Source organism: Eptesicus fuscus, chromosome 4, assembly GCF_027574615.1.
Source record: "Eptesicus fuscus isolate TK198812 chromosome 4, DD_ASM_mEF_20220401, whole genome shotgun sequence".
Lineage (NCBI taxonomy): Eukaryota > Metazoa > Chordata > Mammalia > Chiroptera > Vespertilionidae > Eptesicus > Eptesicus fuscus.
In genome coordinates, this window is record NC_072476.1 from 10473177 (window position 1) to 10493068 (window position 19892).

Here is a 19892-nt window from a genome sequence, read left to right on the forward strand (position 1 = left end):
AGAGCGAAAATACTGGGGCAGTGAAAGCAAACGAGCAGGTAGGGACAGAGACAGTTAAAGCATCCTAAGGCTTTAGGGCCTTCACGGTGCAAAGACAGGGATTAAATTTAGACTTTCAGTTAACTAAGTATGTCCTCACTTGAAAGAAACAGAGTGTATAACTTACTAATTAGGAGGGGAAAATAATGGAATGAGAAAAACCTCTAAAGAAAGCTAAAAGGGACAAAAAGAAAAAAACAAAGATATGGAAATGAACCCAGACACCAGCCGAGATGAATGGGCTTGTTCTGTAGAAGAGAGTGAAGGTCGGCCTCAGTTTGAAAAGAATCTTGCTCTGTGCTGAGAGCTGCCCTGGAGAGAAGGACACAGGCTGAAAGAGAAGGTCACAAGCCCAGACTCTGCAAACATAAGAGAATATTATGACTTTTTGTTGTTGTTTTCTGGCTAATAAATTTGAAAACAGATGAAATGGACAAATTCCCAGGAAAATGTCTGCCACTAAAGCTACCTTCAGAAGAAATGAAAACCCTGCGTGTCTGACAGTCACCACAGGCATTCATCAGTGGTCACCGGGACCCAGAGGCCAGGGGCTCACGCAGGAGCACTGTCTGTCCTGTGAACTCATTCAAAGGAGGGGCCAGCCCTCGCTGAGCTCTGTAGTGACGGTAAAACCTGAACAGAGCCAGGTAAGGCCAGTGCAAGATGGAAAATTACAGACCGGGCTCATTCACTGACAACCATGCAAAATCCAAAACAAAATATTAGCAAATCATGCCCAGTAACATCTTGATATACACAGCATGACTAAGCTGAGTTTATCTTAGGGATGTAAAATTGGTTCAACATTAGTAGTATTAATGCAATTCACCATGTTTACAGATTAGAGAGAAAGAAAAAGTGACCTCACAACTGGTGGAGAAAATTCAACATTTGTTAAAATTCAACATTTAGCCCAGCTGGTATGGCTCAACGGCGTCAACCTATGAACCAGGAGGTCGCCGTTCTATTCCCTGTCAGGGCACATGCCTGGGCTGCGGGCTTGATCCCCAGTAGCGGGTGTGCAGGAGGCAGCCGATCAATGATTCTCTCTCATCATTGATGTTTTCTCTCTCTCTTTCTCCCTCCCTCTTCCTCTCTGAAATCAATAAAAATGTATTTTAAAAAATTCAACATTCATTCAAGATTAAAAATACCCAAAACAAAAACCACAAACAAACTAGAAGAGAACTTGATAAAGGCAGCCACAAAACCCACCACCAGACCAACAACCCACAGTCACACTCACTAGGCCAGGGAGCCTCTCCTTGGAATCAGTGTGGCCTCTCCTGCTGCCCATTGAACCTGCAACCCCGCAACGCACGGGCCCCAGACAACAAGGGAAAAGACAGGAGCACGACGAGAAGTCCCGAGGGCACCCCTATTACAGCATGTAGGTTACACTCAACAAAAACAAACAGTAAGCAGGACACAGAAATTGAAAATCCCAACCGTGTTTTTCTTGGGAACTGACAAGCGACGCTCAGATTCCCAGGGGTCTGCAGTGACTCACCTGGAAGAGGATCTGTAAGGCGCCATGGAGGATGCACATCCGCCGTCCGAGGAAGATGAAGAAGGGCACCACGAGCTCCAGGAAGTGGTTGCTGAGGGTCTCGAAGCGGTGGACCCACCATGGGGAGTGGTGCAGGAAGTAGGCCATGGGGTTGGGCACCGGCTGCGTCTGTGGGACAGGAGGAGACCTGTGAGCTACACCCTGAGCTGCACCCCACAGGACCCCGCCTGCCTGCACTGCTCTGGTTACCGGGAGCTCAGATGCTGGGAGTCGGTGGTGAGAGCCCTGAGCAGCACTGGGCAGTAGAAAGCCCCATGCGGAGGACAGGGTACGGGGGAGGGGCAGAGCTGTGGGAGCCTGTCTCAGGCGAATACTCACATACGGTTTGGTTTCTGCTTAAAGGGCAATGAAGGCTGGGGAACAGGGTCCCGGCCCCGAGTGTGTGTTCCTGGGAACACACATGTTGAAAGTGGGTGGGCACAATGCAACCCAGGAGGCTGCGTGTTGACTCAGCCGTGGTGCTGGCCACCCCAGGGCCCACCTGACAGGCTCGGTACCTCTGACCACAAGCCCTGTGCTCTCCCACCCCCATCTGCAGCTGAGGCTGGGAGCAGGCCATGTGGAAGGCCATGTGGCCATCAACGCTCAGAGGAGCCAACTGTGCCAACACTGTGTGGGGCTGGGTACATTCCTACCCACGATGGTCTGGACATGCCTTGAACTGGGCTCACGGCCCCGTCACGGAGGCCCCAGTGTGACATTCAGCTGTTGGTGAAGGCACGATCTCACTGCACAGGGCCCCTCCGTGCTGACGGGACACCAGCTCTAACATGAGCTGGCTCCCTTTCCCGTCTGTGGAGAGTGTGGTGATACGTGAAGGGTGTGGTGAGGTCTACTGTACCCACCTCCCTCCCCTCCCCAAGGCCTGGGCCTCCTCACTCCTGGGCACTGGTGTTCACATGTACACATCCCACACACCCCGTAGCCACACCGTCAGGAAAAGGCTGGGCCACACAGACAAATGGGTAATGCCTGTTGTGCCAACATGGCTCCAATTTTGAAACTTAAAGATGTTCCTGATAATATTAAATGGACTTGACCTTGTCACACATGGTTTAGATCCCAGAGGAAGGAAGTGCAGCTGCCGCTGCCGCGCCAACCCAGTCCCCTGTGACCTGGCTGCTCCTCTGTCTCCTGGTCCTCCAGGCCTCGGCCCCTCAGGTACCCAGCACTGGTGTGGTTGCAGCCTGGCTCCTACCTCGGCCCTGGGCATGCGTCCTCTCAGATTTGCTGTGGACAGAGGAAGTCCCTGGACTGTTGGTCTCCTGTTGTGCGATGGGCACAGGGAGGTGACTGCTGACTATAAGGAGACACTGGTCAAAGCACAACGGCCTGTGCGCCCTGAAGCCTGACACTCAGGTGGCGGGAGTGAATGAGAGGCAGCGGGAAGAAGTCATGAAAATGGTGACGCCCTTGGCTGACTGGCCACCTGCAGCTCAGAAGTAGGACGGCAGCTGTGGTAGGGTCGCTGTCCCCTCTGGGAAAGTGTTTTTCTGCTAACTTTTCATTTGGACATGCTTTTGACTTACAGAAAAGTTACAAGAATAGTAAAGAAAATCCCTGAACCTTCCGAAGTTTCCATTCTACCACCCCCTTCCTCCTCTCCCCCAGGTATGTATGTCTCCTGTGCCATTTAAGAGGCAGCTGAAACTTGGCGCCTGGCACCCTAAGTACTTCAGTGTGAACTTCCCCAAAGGAGGGCGTTCTCCGTGCACGCAGTGACCACACGCAGTGACCACACGCAGGCCTTAGCAACAGGCTGTCAGCGGCGGGCCTCGCTCCTCGCGTGGCGTGCACCGTGAGGAGAGGCTGCCCTGCCTCTCCCGGTGTGTACCGGTGCCAGTGTGGACGTGTGGGTTATAGTCCTGTGTTCTGACGGTCCACAACACTTTCTAAGCACTTTCCTGCTTTCTGGCACTAAACATGCTCCAGGATCACCTGAACCCCTCCTTGCCCTGCCCTGGGCACAGCTGTGTCTCCTGGGAGCCAGGTCCTTCTGATTGGGCACCGCTGTCTCTGGGCTGCTCAGCAGACCCCGAGTCCATGTCAATCTAGCTCATCGATCTCGGCGTTTCACTGTGCTCTGAGCAGGTTTCTGCAGCTCTGGGGAGCACGCAGCAGGCCTCTCCCAGCCTTTGCCCCAGGGGCTCCCAGCAACTAGCGCGTGCTCTCACTTGTGCATGTGGAGGGCGGGTAGATGGAGAGGCAGGCCCTTCTGGGGAAGGGGAGACACAGGGGTGGGACAGACACGGGGTGTTTCTGCTCAGAGGCCTGCGCTTTCTGACCACAGATGCGCTACAGCCAGGTAATGTCTGAGCCGCGTGAAACCCACAGTCCTAAAGTCGCAGATATTCTGGTGGTTAACAGCAGTTTCACGCAACACCAGAAAGAGCCATCAAAATTAGTTCCAAATGTTTCAGCTTTTTTTTTTTAACAGCAGAGCTCTCTCTGGATACAGTACGTGTGTACGTGCACGTGTGAATGTGCAGGCCTACCCCAAGGTGCCTATGGCCCCCGGACAGGAACGTGTACCAGGCGCCCAGCACCTGGGCCAAGATGTGTCGGTGGGGCCAGAGGGACCACAGGTGAGTGTGCTCGTTTGCAGGCGGGGGCTGGCTCCCTGCAGGAGCCCATCAGGAGAGGGGACCCTGCTGCATAGGCCTGTTCTCTCCGGCAGCACCAGGGAGAAGGCTGGCACATGGTGACAGAACAACCACTCCTTGTTCCCCCAAGTCAGGATGAGCCCCCCCAGTTACATTTCAGGGCTCAGTTTCAGAAAGTGGCCTGGCCACGGGCCAACTCTCAGTGGCCCACACAGGTGAGGGCAGCAGGCCGCTTGGCCCTGGTTTTGGCAGAGGGACAGCGGGTCCTGCCTACTTCTTTGATGGTAAAAGGCCCTGCTTTTACCAACAGTCCCAGCCAGCCAGGGGGAGTGAGTTTTGACAAGATTGCCGTGTCCTGCCCACGGCGAGGGGAGGCTGAAATGGGAGCCCCTTGTTCACCCCAGCTTCCCCATGGGCTCCTGTCATCAACACAGCCTTCTCCGCCCACAACCACCAGATAGAGTGAGAAGGTAGAGGCCCAGGGCCCTCTGTGCCCCCACCCTACCCCACCCCACCCCACAAGCACAGGAGGGCGTGGTTAAAGCAGGCGGATGGTATGACTGCATCCATGGCTATGTTAGCATCGTCACTGGCTCCAGGCGGAGCTGGCCCTGACCCACTTACCTGGGTGGAGTGGACACCCCGAGTTCCACCCATGGGGATGTGGCCAGCCCAGGTCGGGGCACAAATGTGGGTCTGAGGACCTTCTCTTCTCCCCCCTGGGCCCTTGTTGAAAAGGGCACCATGTTCCTAGGCTAGAAAGACTGGACTTTATAAATCCAGTTCGGGACTGGCCTGAGGGCAGGCAAGGCCCACCTGAGGGCAGGGAGCTTCGCTGGCTGGGAGGTGGGGCCACACACAAGGATGCGGGGGCCTGGGGCTGGGAGTGGCCCCAGCGCCAGCCAGTAGGGAGACACAGACTTTGAGCAGAAATGTCCCTGACAGTCCTGCTTGTCCCCTGAGTCCTGGAGACGCCCACAGGGACAGCCATGAGCAGGTTGGGCCTGGGCGCCACCCAGCTCAGCCCTGGGCCCAGAGGTGGAGGCCGGAAGTGCACAGGGCCCACCTGTCCATGCTGCCTGTGGGCCTTGTTTTGTCTCTCCTGAGGTTTCTGCTATGCCCAGCCCCCAGCCCGGCACCCAGGAGTGGCTGACACTCACTCGGGTGGGCTGGAAGGCAAAGGCCCTCTCCCGCCGGTGGCAGGCACACAGCAGGGCTCGCCGAGCATGGCTCCCTGCTCACTTCGCCTGGCCCTGACTGCCCTCGGGATCCCCTGCAGAGGCCCCATGTCCCTCACCCTCAGAGCAGTCTGACGAGGGGGACCGGTGAGCACAAAGGACTTGGCACCAGGTGTGCAGAAAGGCCAGCGGAGCTTATATGAACAGCCACACGGGGGACCTGCGTCGGGGCCTCCTCACTCGGTGTCCAGCTGGTGAGAACAAACAGCAGAGAAGCATCCGCGAGGGGAATAAACCAGCGACATGGGGAGAGACGTGCTTCTGCGTGACCTCCAGAGCAGTCCCGGCTGAGCATCCCGAAGCGGCTCCTTCTCCAGCGGCCTGGGGCCTCTGCATCCCGTGGGGGTTTCTCAAGGAGCCCGCGTGGAAGTTCCACGCGCGCCTCCCCGATGGGCAGCCCTGCTACTTGTACAGCCATATAAACGTGAGAAAAACAAACAGTTCGCTTGTTGCTCGCTCAGAGCTGGGGAAGAAGCCAGACCCTTTACTGAGTGATGCGGGAGGGCAGGCGCCTGCACAGGCCCCGTCTTCGGAGGGAACAGCAGCGGAGAAGCGGGGCGCCGGCGGCAGAGATCAGGCTTAACGACCCTCCCTAAGCGTTTCCAAGAGAAATAAACAGCCTGGGTCTAAAAAGAGTAAATCACTGAGCAGTGCCCACGACCAGCAAACAGAACCCGCCACAGCCGAGTGGCTGCATGTTCTCACGGCCCGCGGGGCACCTCGGGCAGCACTCCTCACTTTCCACTAAGGTTCCACGGCCCATCCTGTCACTCACGCAGGGCACCTGGGCTTCAGTTGGGGCTCCAGTGCTTTTCATTTCCTGAACATAAACGCATGTTCTGTGTGAGCCCGGCCCTCTAGGAACCGCATCATAGGGACGGACGTTTCCCAGGCTGCATGAGTCTCCGTGTTCCTCACTGAAGCCCCGCGGCCTCTGGGTCCGTGCCTCGGGAGCCTGGACAGAGGACTTGAAAGCTGGCGAAGGGGCACATCAGGTTTGAGCAGGGGAAGGACATGACCCCACTTAATGAGCTGGGACGGCTGCTGCAAGCTCCTGTTACTTCAGATTTATGTGCCGTTTCTTAGCTCCCACCGGTGAGGTGCTGGGAGGAAGAACATGCTTCATGGAAGCACCGACCAACGGTGCCTGGGCGCGGTGGGGGGGCTGGAAGACCAGTTGCTCCCCACTCCTGGGGGGTATGGAGTCGGTACTTCAGGTGGGAGCCCCAAGGCGGGCCCTGCGCCCTCAGCCCGCATGGGGCTCCACTGCGCCACGTAAATGAGAACAAATACGGTGACTGTGACATTCGCAGTCCCTGACAACATGGAATTCCTTGAAAGGAAGGCTCTCTCTTCCAAGAGCCTTGCTCCCTGGGAGCACCACGTGCGGCTCCTTGTGTGGATTTATGACCTGCCAGGAGGCGGGCGTACGGGTGGGGCCTGCTCTGTGTGCTGACCCCTGAAGACACTGAGCCCTGCTGGTCTGGGCTGCACCGCGGGGAGGGCCCAAGGCCTCCCTTCTCCTGCAAGCCCAGGACAGTTTTATTTCTGTTTGCACTGAGCTGGAAAAAAACCACCATGTCGTAAAATCTGGTTGTAAACCATGGAAGTGGCGACTGGAGCATCACACCCCATAAAGCATGGGAAGGAGCGCCCAGCGCTGCTGTGACGGCCGCTGGCCACGCTCACTTCCAGGGCGATGTGTCCCGAGCACAGCCCAGCCCCGGCGCAACACCCAAACCCTCGCAACATTTTACAAGAGGTTCCCCTAAAGAGACAGTTTTAAATAAGGAAACCATGATGAAAATATGAAGAGTGATGAAAACCGTTTAGGGATTTAGAAGGTAACAAATCTTTGGGGAGAACAATGTCACTTCCTGTGGGGGACCAGTACTCTCCTCTGACACCCGCCTCCCGTCCCTCAGTGAGAAGTCCAAGAAGAACAGAAATGTTTTTTTTTTCAGCCAGTTTCCCATTTTAGGGACCATAAATCATGTGTCTGGGGTTTTAATGAGAAAGGGAACACACCACATGTGATTCTTGTCTGAAGAATGAGCTTCTTAAACTCGCGAGCTCCACTTGTTCCATTTTAACAGAACCCCTGTGGGTTGTACCCCTCCCACTGATCCCGGACCCCTGTCCCTTGCAGAGCCATCAGGCGAGGTTTTCCAGGTGGGGTGCCTCCCTTGGACACTGTAGGTGTTGATGTGTGTCTGTATGTTGGCGGCTCCCCGATGGGAGGGGAAGGGGACATACCATATACCTTTCAGGTGAGGGTCTTAGGATAAGAAGGTAAGACCTACTATGGGTTCTCACATGCAGCTGGCAGCTGGCCCAATGTTGGGGCTGAAGGCTTCTCCCCACAAGGCACAGCTGATGTGCCCAGTGTCCCCCTTATGCTCACGGTGTGAACATGAGCCTCCCCACAGCTGCTTCCCACCTCCCACTAAGGCAATTGGGAATGGAAAAAAGAAGAATTAGTTATAAATGTGGATAAACAATAGTACACACAGGCTGGGGACCACGAAAACACTGAAGGAAAGTGGACAATGTGTTGTCAGGATCATTCATTGTGGTGGCTCCTCAAGAGCTGCCACCCACCAGGCCCCAATGTACACAACGCACCTGACTCAGGGAAGCCTGGATCCCAGGAGAGGACGGCGCGCAGCATCCTTAAAGCACGGAAACAACCCTGTTAGCTTAGCATTCCATTCTGCCAAAAGTCTCTCTCAAAACCAAAGCGGGAAGAAAGTGGGAAGGACCCCTCACCTGCACACCTGCACACTCGAGGTGGAAGCAAGACCCGGGTCGCGCCCAAGGCAGAGAAACCTGGGAATAGTCAGCATGTGGGTAAATGTGTGGGGTTATCTCTCCAACTTAATGGAATGTCTTTAAAGAGTAAATTGACTATTTACACAAAAATAATAACATGGTACATGACTTGTATAAAAGTAAACATATGACAACACTAGCAAAAAGACGCAGGAGGGAAACGTGGGAGAGCATCACTGTCCAGTTCTTCACCGTTTATGAAGTAAGTTGAGTTATCACGTGAAGGCAAGCTGTGATGAATTAGATTTATACTATAAACCTAAAACAGCCACAAAAAGTAAAACAACAAAGAGGTACAGCTAATAAGCCAAGAAGAGAAATAAAAAGGAGTCATAAAAAACATTCAACTAATCCAAAAGAAGCAGGAAAAGATGAAAAAAGAAATAAAGACTAAAACTTAATGATCACTTCAATGCAAATGATCTAAATATGCAATTAAAAGGCAGAATTTGTCAGGCTTAATAAAGAAACAAGACCCAACTACATGCTGCCCATAAAAGACACACTTCAAATATGAAGACACATGTAGGTTAAAAGTTAGAGCTTGGAAAAATGCATACCATGCAGACACTCGTTAAAAGAAAACAAGAGTCACTATATTAACATCAGGCAAAGAAACGTCAGAGCAAATAATACCATCAGGAATACAAGGTCATTTCACAATGCTAACAGGTGCGCTCATTAGGAGGCCACACACTCCAACATTGATGCACCTATAACAGGCTTCCAAACACACAAAGCAAAAACGGAGAGAAGTGCAAGTAGAAATAGACAAATCCTCCATCCCAGTCAGAGGTTTTAATCCCTCTGTCTTAATACCTGATAGGACAAATAGACTTTCAAGTGAGGATACAGAAGACCTGAAAACCACTGTGGTCCAACTTGAATTAATGAACATTATAGAACACAGAATGCACACTCCTTTCTAGGCTCGCATGGAACATTCACTAAGATAGACCATATTCTGGGCCACAAAACAAGTCTGAATAAATTAAAGATTCAAGTCACATTCTGTATATTCTCTGACAATAAAGGAATTATATTAGATCTCAATTACAGAAAGATGGCTGGAAAATTCTCACATTTGTAAACTCAGCTACACACTCTAATTAGCCTTCATGGATTTTACATTCACAGGACAACCCTGAAGTTGTTATCAATTTAAAGTTAGGAAAACAGACTATGACCAGTTAGGTAACTTGCTCGGGAAGCACCTACTCACAAGTCAGAGTGGGTACCCCAAGAGGGCAGGAGCACAGCATCCAAACTGGGACCTGGGTTCAAGTTTGGATGCTACCACGCTGGAGCTCTCTGCTCTAACAGCAATGGCCATCGCTGACCCTGAGGCTGCACCCTCACCTTTCAAGGTCTTGGCCTTAGTCTGGAGGGGCTGGCCCCTCTGGGTGTTCCCAGGGCATGGGCCCCACCAAAACCCCCCCTGCGGTCAGTCACCCAGCCAGGCCAGGTCCCCCTGCTGGCCCTGACACTACCTAAGCCCAACACCCCTCCCCCTCTCCAGTCCCCAATACACACATAAAACATCCTCTTCTTACAAGATCAATAAAACTGCCAGTGGACAAAGCAAATAAGCCACAACTCCCAATCTCCTGGCGGTAACTCAGTCACAGCTTCCAGCAAGTTAACATTTACAGCTCTCACAGTCACGTCAACCTTGATTCAAATTATTTCCAGATTGGTAGGCCCCTGTATCTAAGGGTGCTTGATGACCCCCATCCAATTACAGTACAAAACAGGTGGTAGCCCAGGTCCCAGGGTGGCATTCAAAAGTAGGACCCACTGGCCTGGGACGCAGACAGAAGCCACCGTGTTGGAGCGGGTCTGCAGCGCAGGGGGACGGAGGCTCTGCTGTGCTGTGCAGGGGGTCGGCAAGGCAGCCGACTGTGCTCGCTCATGGCTGTGCCCTGGGCTCAGGGACCGTGAAACACACTGGTCACAGGTGGCTGGGCTGGACCAGTGTTCGCAGGTGGATTACTGCAGCTCACCCAGAGGTTGAGTCAGCATTTGGTGAGCAGCCTTCCTTGACAATGCCCATTACCAGGAGGGCAACTGGCCGCCTGGGAGGTGGGGAGGGTGCTGGAAGGGACTGGAGAATCCCACTGGCACTGCCGGCCTGGGCAGCAGGGCCTGTCCATGGGGCTCAGCCCACATTGCTCACCCCCAGGATCACCTTGGCATGGCTGCCAAGGTCTCTGCCACGGGGAAGGAGTGCCTGGCCTGGTCTCGGGGTCAGTGTGCTGACAATGACCACAGCTTGTGGAGGGATGAATAGTGTCCAGGGCCAGGGAGCCACAGCAACCCCGCCATGAGTTGAGAGATACTGGGACGAGCGCCGTTTTCCACCTTGTCATATGTGAAGACATGACCTAGACAGGCAGTGACCTTCCTGATCTCAAGAGAAAGAGGAGAAGCTTCTCCTAGAAAGGCCAGCAGGAGGTGCCCTCACACTCACATCACGGAGAGCAGAGTCGCAGGAAGTGTGTCTCAAGCAACTTGCAGGGGTTCAGCGGACCCTCAGGGGTGAGCGTGATGTCGTGGTGCCTCGCGTGGACCGCCCATGTGCACCTGGAGGAGTGGCAGGCAGGGAGCACACCCAGTCACAAGATTCCTGTCTAGTTGCACATGAAGGTTGTGCTCCAACAGCTCGGCTCGGGATGGATCCTGGAGGAGCCTGTGAGTCAGCTGTTCCTGCCGTGGGCTTGAACCTCTAGCTTCAAAACTCAACTGACGTGACACAAGGCCTCTGTTATGTGCTGTGAGGCTGTGGGACTTTGCAAATAATAGGAGTGGAAAGTGAATTATATTCCTGGATTAAAGGTCAGCTCTGAATGCAGGACTCTGGAGTACAGGGTAAACTTGTTTGAACTCATTCATGTATTCCTGGGGGTGGGGGAGGAACACAGAAAGATCTGCACCGGCTCAAGCACAGAGGGACTCAGAGGGGCTGCAGGCGGGACCCATGGTGGGCGGAGGGACCCAGTGAGGCTAGGACACCTCTGACAGCTCAGCGACCAAAACCACACGCTCCTTACCTGTGAATCACCAAGCTGTAAGGTGAAGGCTATTTTATACTAGTGTTATGTCGTTATGTCCAATACAAAGGAATTTAAGGGATAAATTTGTGTAATCAAAGTATACCAAAGTTAAAAAGTTCAAATCTGATTAATCTGTATTGTGGACACTGAGACAGAAGATACCCACTAAAAAGGGCTCCTGCTGGCTAACTGGGCTCAAATAAAACAAAAAGAACAAGCCATTTCCATGTAGGGATCTCTCATGCAAACTGCACTTCATGGAGAAACCTGCACCGAATTGCCTGCCTGCAGGGTGTATCTGCCATCTGAGCCAGCCCTTTTTTTCAACCAACAGGACTGAGGCTTTCCCTCCAATAGTGCTGTGCAGTGACCAGCCAGAGAGGCTCTATCCTGACCAATCGGGACAGTGCCTTTTGGACCAATCAAACTGTGAAGATTTAGAGTCTTCATCTGCATGAGGACAGACCGATCAGGGAGCAGGAGCTGGGACTTCTGTCTATATAAGCCAGCTCCCCTCTGCCTTTGGGCGTGCACTTTACCTTTCCACCTAAGACTGAAAATTGTGTTTCCTTGGCTGAGCTGAAATACCGAAGATGTCTCTCCAGAGCAGAGTGGAGCACACCAGTGCAGGCCAGAGCAGACTGGTCCAGAATGGAGCAGACCACAGCAGAGGGGCGCAGACCAGTGTAGCATAAAGCAGACCGGTATGGAGCAGAGCTGTCTAGCCAGAGAGGGGCCTGGCCCCAGGGCGGTCTCACAGCCATGCTCTTTTCACAGCTCTGCTGCATCACACTGAACACAGTTTCCTTCTTCATCACACTCCAAATTGGAGATTCCTGTTGGCACTGAATTGGCACCAACGACCCTCAGTTGACATTATAGAGCAGAGTGGCACACACAGAAGTGCAAGTTTGCCGCTAAGAGCATTTTCTTGCTGTTCCAAGTGGAACGCTGCATATTTTAAGGGTAATTGGATAAGACATAAAACTGCTAGCAGGGAAGCTGTATCTGTTTTTCTCCCTTTCCTTGAGCGTCTGACAGCCGAGGTGCGCCTGTGGGCATTTCCTGTGGATGGTTTCACTGAGTGTTGGAGCAGAGCCCGCCCGTTTGTGGATGGAGGCTTTCAGAACGCTATTCTGCCCCGGATGTGCTCAGTGACACCGGCTTCGTGTGAGAGCAGGCATGGCCATCACCCGATCTGCAGGCCCGGCGCTCAGTGGTGGAGCATCACCTGGAGGCTGCCGGCCTTTTCTCTTGCTGTGACTGACGGTTTGCGCTCAAAGACGTTTGCCCTGTGCTGCTTCCGATTTGGCTGGTTGAACTCACCAACAACCACCTCTTAGTTACCAGTAGATGGGAAGACAAGGGGCTGAGTAGGCACATGGGCCATGTGGGCCAAAGCTGCATGGCAGGGGAGGGTCTGTCCTACCCAACAGTGTGCAGGTTCCTGGATCCGATCAACGAATCGGACGGCAATGCTGTTCATCTCGCTCCCTGTGCTGCTGAAAGACATCAGGTGCAAGTGTCACCAGGCTCCTGCCAAGTGCTCTAGGTCTCTAGACACAAGGGGCAGGGACGGCGTATCCCTGACCCTGACGCCTTGTCCAGCTGGTGAGGGTGTACTAGTAGAAAACAGCACAAGGACCTCGGGCCTCACACAGAAATCCCGTTATGAGGAGATGAGCTCTGCCCCTGAGGCAGGAGGGCAGGGGGCTGACACATCTCCCACCAGCCCTCCACTCACCGGCTGGGTCCGGGTGAGCGGAGCTCAGTGTCCATTTCGTTGCAGGGTCGGGATGCTGGGGGGATTCACATGCCAGGGCTCAGCTCTGTGCCCTCCTGATTGCTAGACCTTCACCAGGCCTCGCTGTGGTAGCCCCATGCAAACAGCCAAGTTCAAGGTGAAATAGAAATAGTGATGAGAGGGGAGAGAAGCCTGAGCTCTTGTCATACTGGGAGCCCCTCCCTGTTGCCCAGGCTGCTCCTGACCCCACTGGCTTGGCAGACTCGCCCAGAGGGTCCCTCTGTGAGGCCTCTGCCAGTGGAGCCATGGCAGTGGATGAGGCGCCCTCTCTCCATTACCCGGGCCCACCATTACCTGGGGCCCTGCTGCCCCTGGCCAGGGACTGGAGGAGTCCAGGTCGCAGAGGACAGGCCACGTGGCCCACCATCCTTGTCCCAGGGGCACAGATAATTCCAAGGGATGAATCGAATGGTCTGCAGTCAGCACACAGCATGGCCTGGCTCCTAAGGAGACATCAGTCGTGTCCTCACTCCAATCCTCCCGACAAAGCGGGTGTTGAAACAAGCTTTGCTGAGGAAAGGCTCTGCAGCTACAGAGAGCGGTGGGGTCAGTCCCTCCAGAGGGCCTGCCTTGGATGCCATGGGCCCGATTCCACGTGACAGCAGCACTGAGCTCCCAGGGCCTCCGAGCACTGCTCCGTTCAGCCCGAGATCCCGGGGGATCGTTGGCCATCACATTCCTGGTTCCTGATGAGCCTCAACTCAGCCTGTCCTAGAACGTCGATTCCAAGTGGCCCTGGCTTCACACACACCAGTGCCATAGCCTGCTGGCAGCCTGTCCCAGGACTTAGTTCACAAGCCAGCGCTATGGTGGCCACATTCCCGCTGCCTGCCCCAATCTCAGGCAGGCCCTGGTGTGTGCCAACTCCATGCCCTTGTGGGGACGCTCACCATCCCTGCCCTCCACTCGCCACAGGTCCTTCCACTGTCCTAACACAGGAGTCCTAGAGCTGCCTCCATCCTGGCCAGAGAGCTGCACGCACAGCGAGCACGGCATTCGCATCCAGCGGACTGACAGGCGTTGCCTGTTTACCGTGCCCGGAGGCCCTCTGTGGGGACACACGGTCTTCACACAGCAGGCCAGTGTTGACAAGGTGGCTGAGGGGGCTGTGGACCGGCCCAGGACAGAGCAGAGTCCCGGGGCCCAGTCCACGGGGTCCCATGCTCCCTCCTGCCACGCCGGAAGCATTTCACTGCTGGCACTTTTGGAAAGGTCAGCTCTAGGACCAAGGGTGGGCCGCATGGGTCCTTGAGCAGGAGGGGAGGACATTCCGAGGCATGTTAGGTGGCACATGGGCTGATCTCCAGACCCTAAAGACAAAGCCTGACTTCTTAAATGCAGCACACAGAGAAAGACCCTGCCCGGAATCGCTAACACAGCCCGGAACACACACAGGCACAGCAGTGAGGGGGCGGTACCCCAGACTCAGAGGTGACATCCGGGACTGAACACACTTGGGACTGAGAGCCACAGAAGACATAAGATGGCCTACAAGCCGCCTTTCAGAAGAAGAGCAGATAAAAACCACTCTCTTGTATGTGAGCCCTAAGCGACGAGCAGGGAACAGGGCGACAGCATTCTGTCTGACGGGTGGTGCTCCAGGCGTGTCAAGGCTTTCACTGCCAATAAAAGCAACACGAGCCCAACGTGAGAACGGGCACCCGACAGGCATGCACCGTGTGCGCGAATGAGCCAACATTACTGAGACGACGAAGGACACTTCGATGCCAAATGCCCTCGAATTAATTCATAAGGAAAGGTGATCCCAGCCCCCCACTGAACAGGCTAGCAGTCAGCAGAGACAGGGATGTCTGGAGGGGCTCTGACCAGGGCCTGGTCCTGGGGTCGGGGACTATGCCCAAAGCCCTGGGCCAAGGTAGAGAGGGGGCTTGGAGGGTCTGAACACAGTAGGACTGGAGCCTGCCCCCGGGGGAGCCGGGACACCCCTGTACCCACATCCACCGAGGCTGGGAGCTCAGTATAGGGCCGAAAGGGCCAGCTCAGCCTCTAGGAGGGAGGGAGCCCAGCCCGACACCCAGGGCCTGGGCAGGGCTGTGGACAGCAGCAGAGGGACTCGCTGCCCCAAACCAGAATGAACAACCAGGCCCACACCACTCTGCCAGCCTCAGCAAGTGGGACACTCTGCCTCCCAAGAGAGGGAAGCAGGAAGGGCTCCCTCCCACATGAGCTGGAGTCTGCGTCACCGCCTCACGGTCACCGCTCTCACCTCGTAGTGGAAGTCCATGCAGGTCAAGTCTCGCCAGCACTGGTCCCCCCGGATCTTGATCAGGCCCTGCCAAGGCAAGAAGGAGAAAGAGCAACGTGAACCGCTTCCCCAGAACGGCAAGGAGCCCTCGGGACAGGGGAATCACCGCCGGGGAAGAACCTGCGCTGAAGGAACGTGAAGGAGCAACACATCTGACGGTACACCTGAAGTGAGGCGAGGGGAAGATTTAAAGAAAGTTCCACAAAGGCTTCAATGACGAAAAGTCAGCAACTGCTCCAGGGAAAAAGAAACTCCGCTTCCTTGTTAGAACCGGCTTCCTTCTGCACGTTCTTTAAAACTCCGTTTTTAGACTGTGAGCATCATCACAGTAATACAACGGTGAGGCTTTAAAACTGGACAAATGTGCAAAGCTACGCACACACACAACCTTACTGATACTTCCATAGATGCCAAGGAGGATGTCAAAGGGACGTCGCAATTGCTACAATGACACACCATGCGGCAGCTCAGGTGGGCTGGACGAAACCTCCATCCATCTCCTGAATGGTCACTACTGTTTCAAGGCACTCAGGACCCTGCCGTGCGCAGGCCCGAGAAGGCCTCCAGGGAGCTGCTGCTGCTTCTTTGTTTTTTAAAAAAATATATTTTATTGATTTTTTACAGAGAGGAAGGGAGAGGGATAGAGAGTTAGAAACATCGATCAGCTGCCTCCTGCACACCCCCTACTGGGGATGTGCCCACAACCAAGGTACATGCCCTTGACCGGAATCGAACCTGGGACCCTTCAGTCCGCAGGCCGACGCTCTATCCACTGAGCCAAACCAGTTAGGGCCAGGGAGCTGCTTTGCTGCCTGGTCCCCTGGGAAAGTGGCTGCAGGGAGAGGGGACCCTGCTGACCAGCCTGTGGGCGAGCTTCCGGGAGCTGGCCAGCCGCCCCAGCACAGCTGGCTGCCCTGCAACCCTGCGCAGCTTCCAGGACGTCACGCAGAGTCCACATCGTGGCTGGTCTGCAGTCACAGGGAGGGCAGTCCGCTCACATGCCTGTCCCTACCCCAACAGCCCCCTTTCTCTCCGCATGATTCCTTCATAAGTCAGAAACTAACTGCTCCCCCACCAGGAATAAAAACTCTGCTTGAGATGCAGAGACTCGGTTCCAATTTCTGTCTCTTACATAATAGTCGGATTAGAGGGGAGAAAGAAACTGCACCAATAAAGAAACAACCCTAATGCAGCTCAGTTTTCTCTTGTGTCGGTGGTTTCTGCAGTTATGACTACCTGAGTTTCATCCAAACATCCATGCACCCACCCACCCATCCACCACCCACCATGCACCCACCCAGATTGTCCCGGAGAGTATCTCTCATTAAAGTCAAACGATCATGAACTTTCTAAAAAAAACAAAATAAAATTATATATATATATATTTCAGAGAGGAAGGGAGAGGGAGAGATAGAAACATCAATGATGAGAGAGAGAGAATCACTGATCGGCTGCCTTCTGCACACCCCTCCCACTGGGGCTCAAGACCGCAACCCAGGCATGTGCCTGACTGGGAATTGAACCATGACTTCCCAGTTCATAGGCTGATGCTCAATCACTGAGCCACACCAGTCGGGCTGATCATGAACTTTAAAAAAAATATTTTTTTAATTGATTTCAGAGAGGAAGGGAGAGGGAGAGATAGAAACATCAATGATGAGACTCATTGATCGGCTGCCTCCTGCATGCCCCCTACTGGGGATCAAGCCCACAACCCGGGCTTGTGCCCTGATGGGGAATCCAACTGTGATCTCAACCACTCATAGGTCAGCGCTCAACCATTGAGCCACACCGGTTGGGCTGATCATGAACTTTATTTTTATTTTATTTTAATTTCTTTATTGATTAAGGTGTCACATATTTGTCCTCATCCCCCCATTCCCACCCCACACCCCTCCCCACGGATGCCCCAACCCCTTGCTGAACTTAACCATTGGATAGGCTCATATGCATGCACACAAGTCCTTTGGTTGATCTCTCCCCCCTCCCCCCACCCTCCCCTATCCTCCCTCTGAGGCCCGATAGTCCGATCGATGCCTCCTTGTTTCTGGTTCTGTTCTTGTTCATCAGTCTATGTTGTTCATCATTTCCCCTAGATGAGCGAGATCATGTGTCACTAGAGATATACTTATAAGAACTGAATGTGAGACGAGCAACAATAGTCATGCCGACAGGCAAACGAATCAGTCTGCAGTAAGTTTCCTTCTGGACCAACAGTTCTTCTTAGACCCAATATCAATGTCCACCAGTTCCTTATGTGCACATGTCGGCACTGACCCCTCAGCTCTGGATGGTGGACAAATGGTGGTAATGCAGGTCTGACTCCCTCTGGTTTGGTCTCGGCTGGACCCAGGGGTACGGCTTCACCCGGACTCAGGGGCACGTGGCCTCACCCAGACCCAGGGGGCGCGTGGCCTCACCTGGACCCAGGTGCGCGCGGCCTCACCCGGACCCGGGACCCAGCCTCACCCGGATCCAGGGGCACACGGCCTCACCCGGACCCGGGACCCAGCCTCACCCGGATCCAGGGGCACATGGCCTCACCCGGACCCGGGATCCAGCTTCATCCAGACCCAGGGGCACGTGGCCTCGCCCGGACCCAGGGGCGCGTGGCCTCTTCCAGACCCAGGGATGCGTGGCCTCACCCGGACCCGGAACCCAGACTCACCTGGATCCAGGGGCACACAGCCTCACCCGGACCCGGGATCCAGCTTCATCCGGCTGATCATGTTCTTTAATCACGTCTGTGAAACACTTGCTGCAACAATGAGATTAGGGTTTGATTGAATAACTAGGGGTGATGGCTAAAACTGGTTGACACATAAAACTAACCTTTGTGCCTGGGAAAGACTTTGGGGAGGCTGAGGGCTCTGAGCCAGAGACAAGAGTGTGAGCTGATGGCTCCTCTGGTGGCCATGCAGCCAGCAAGGCAGAATGACTGTTCCGGATGTGGGATGTGTCCAATTCCCGACATGTGGAGCCCACAGGATGGGCCGAGGGATTGGAGCAGGTGTGGGGTGGGGAGCAGCCAAGACCTCTGGCCTGGACCCCTGGTGGGCGGCACGAACTCAGCAACACCCTAAGGAGGAGAAACGTGGAGTGACGTGTGGCGGCCACACGGCTTCTACAGTGAAACTGAATGACAGAGCTCTGCGGTGGGTGTGGGCTGGACTGAGAAACCTGGGTGCACCTAACCGCGGTTTACAATGCACTCCAAAGGGACTGCAGTACTCAACTTTCCCAGCACCACTGAGACCCAAAGGCTATCTGAAGTTGGTTCTGGAGGAGCCACTTCTGCTTCCGCAGCCACCTTGCTAGGACTTCATACCTCGGTGGGGCAGAACCCGCCTGGCCCGCAGCCACCGGCTGCTCCCAACGCCACCGAGCTGCGGCACCTTTGTGGAGCTGTGCTCCACGGTAGAGACTTTTGAGTGCATCCCTTTGAAAAGTGGAGTCACATCTTTCTGGAAACTGGGTTTGCTTAGATCACAAAGTGACTGAAAGACAACTCGTTTGAATTTGACCATACACAGTTATGTTGTGTGAAAACAGACGACCCCGATCTGAGTGAGCCCGTCTGCCTATGGGAGCACTGCTGGTTTCTGATGAGACGCACCCCTAGTTCTGTGGAGAACCTCAGCCGTGCGGTCACATGAGGCTCCCCGTGAGCATGGCTCCACTCCCTGCATCCTTTCAGAATCTGAGGGTGAATCTTTGGAGATTCAAACCAGCGAAGAAGAAAAAAAACAAAATAATTAAAATGTCATTCAAACTCTAAGCTGATATGAGACACTTAAAAATCTGAGACATTCTTTCAGGAGCGGAAGATAATTATATTCCTCCCCATCTACTGATTTCTCCCTACAATGCAGATGTCAGATTTTCCACAGATTTTTTTTTCTTCCAGAGTAAGTGTCAAAGGAACAAAGCCTTCTTTGAGACGTTTTCAGGCCAAAATTAATTCTGAAGGAAAAAAAAACCCCACAAAAAACGGCACAGATAGGCCACTAACAAGGCAGACCCAAAGAGAGGCGAGTGACCCACAACTGTCCATACGACCCCTGCTCTCTGCTTGGGGATGGGAGAGCGCCAGGATGCTGGAACATTCCGCAGTGACTGAGACAGCCTTACAGGCAATGGTGGGAGGCAGGAGCACAAAGGCAGGAGGCTGTGGGATGCAGATGGATCCTCTCTGAAGCTCAAGGGTCTGAGCACACGCATCTTCAAAACTCCCTTTTGGAAATGGGAGGGTCCAAGGCCTCACACCACAGAACATCCATTTCTGTAAAGCTGCACCAGTCCTGCACACTGGCCGGCCCGGGGGGGGGGGGGCGGGGGGGGCGGGGGGGGGAGGGGCGGAGACTTTGCAGGCCTGCGGCGAGTGAGGGGAGGCGCCCCCTTTCATCAGGGCACCTGCACCACCCTGGAGAGCTGTCAGCAGTGCCTCGCTTTGACATGTACCCGTTCTCTCATCGTCAGAGTCTCTG

General features: G+C 54.4%; 1 protein-coding gene across 1 annotated transcript in view; it reads right to left on the reverse strand.

Annotated features, from left to right (window-relative positions):
* LMF1 (lipase maturation factor 1) overlaps nucleotides 1-19892 on the reverse strand; it is a 108750-nt gene that overhangs the window by 20736 nt on the left and 68122 nt on the right. Inside the window, exons 5-6 of the mRNA XM_054714148.1 lie at nucleotides 15367-15432; nucleotides 1550-1717 (exon numbers count right to left, since the gene is read on the reverse strand). Of these exons, the coding sequence (XP_054570123.1) occupies nucleotides 1550-1717; nucleotides 15367-15432 (234 nt within the window). The remainder of the gene's footprint in view (nucleotides 1-1549; nucleotides 1718-15366; nucleotides 15433-19892) is intronic.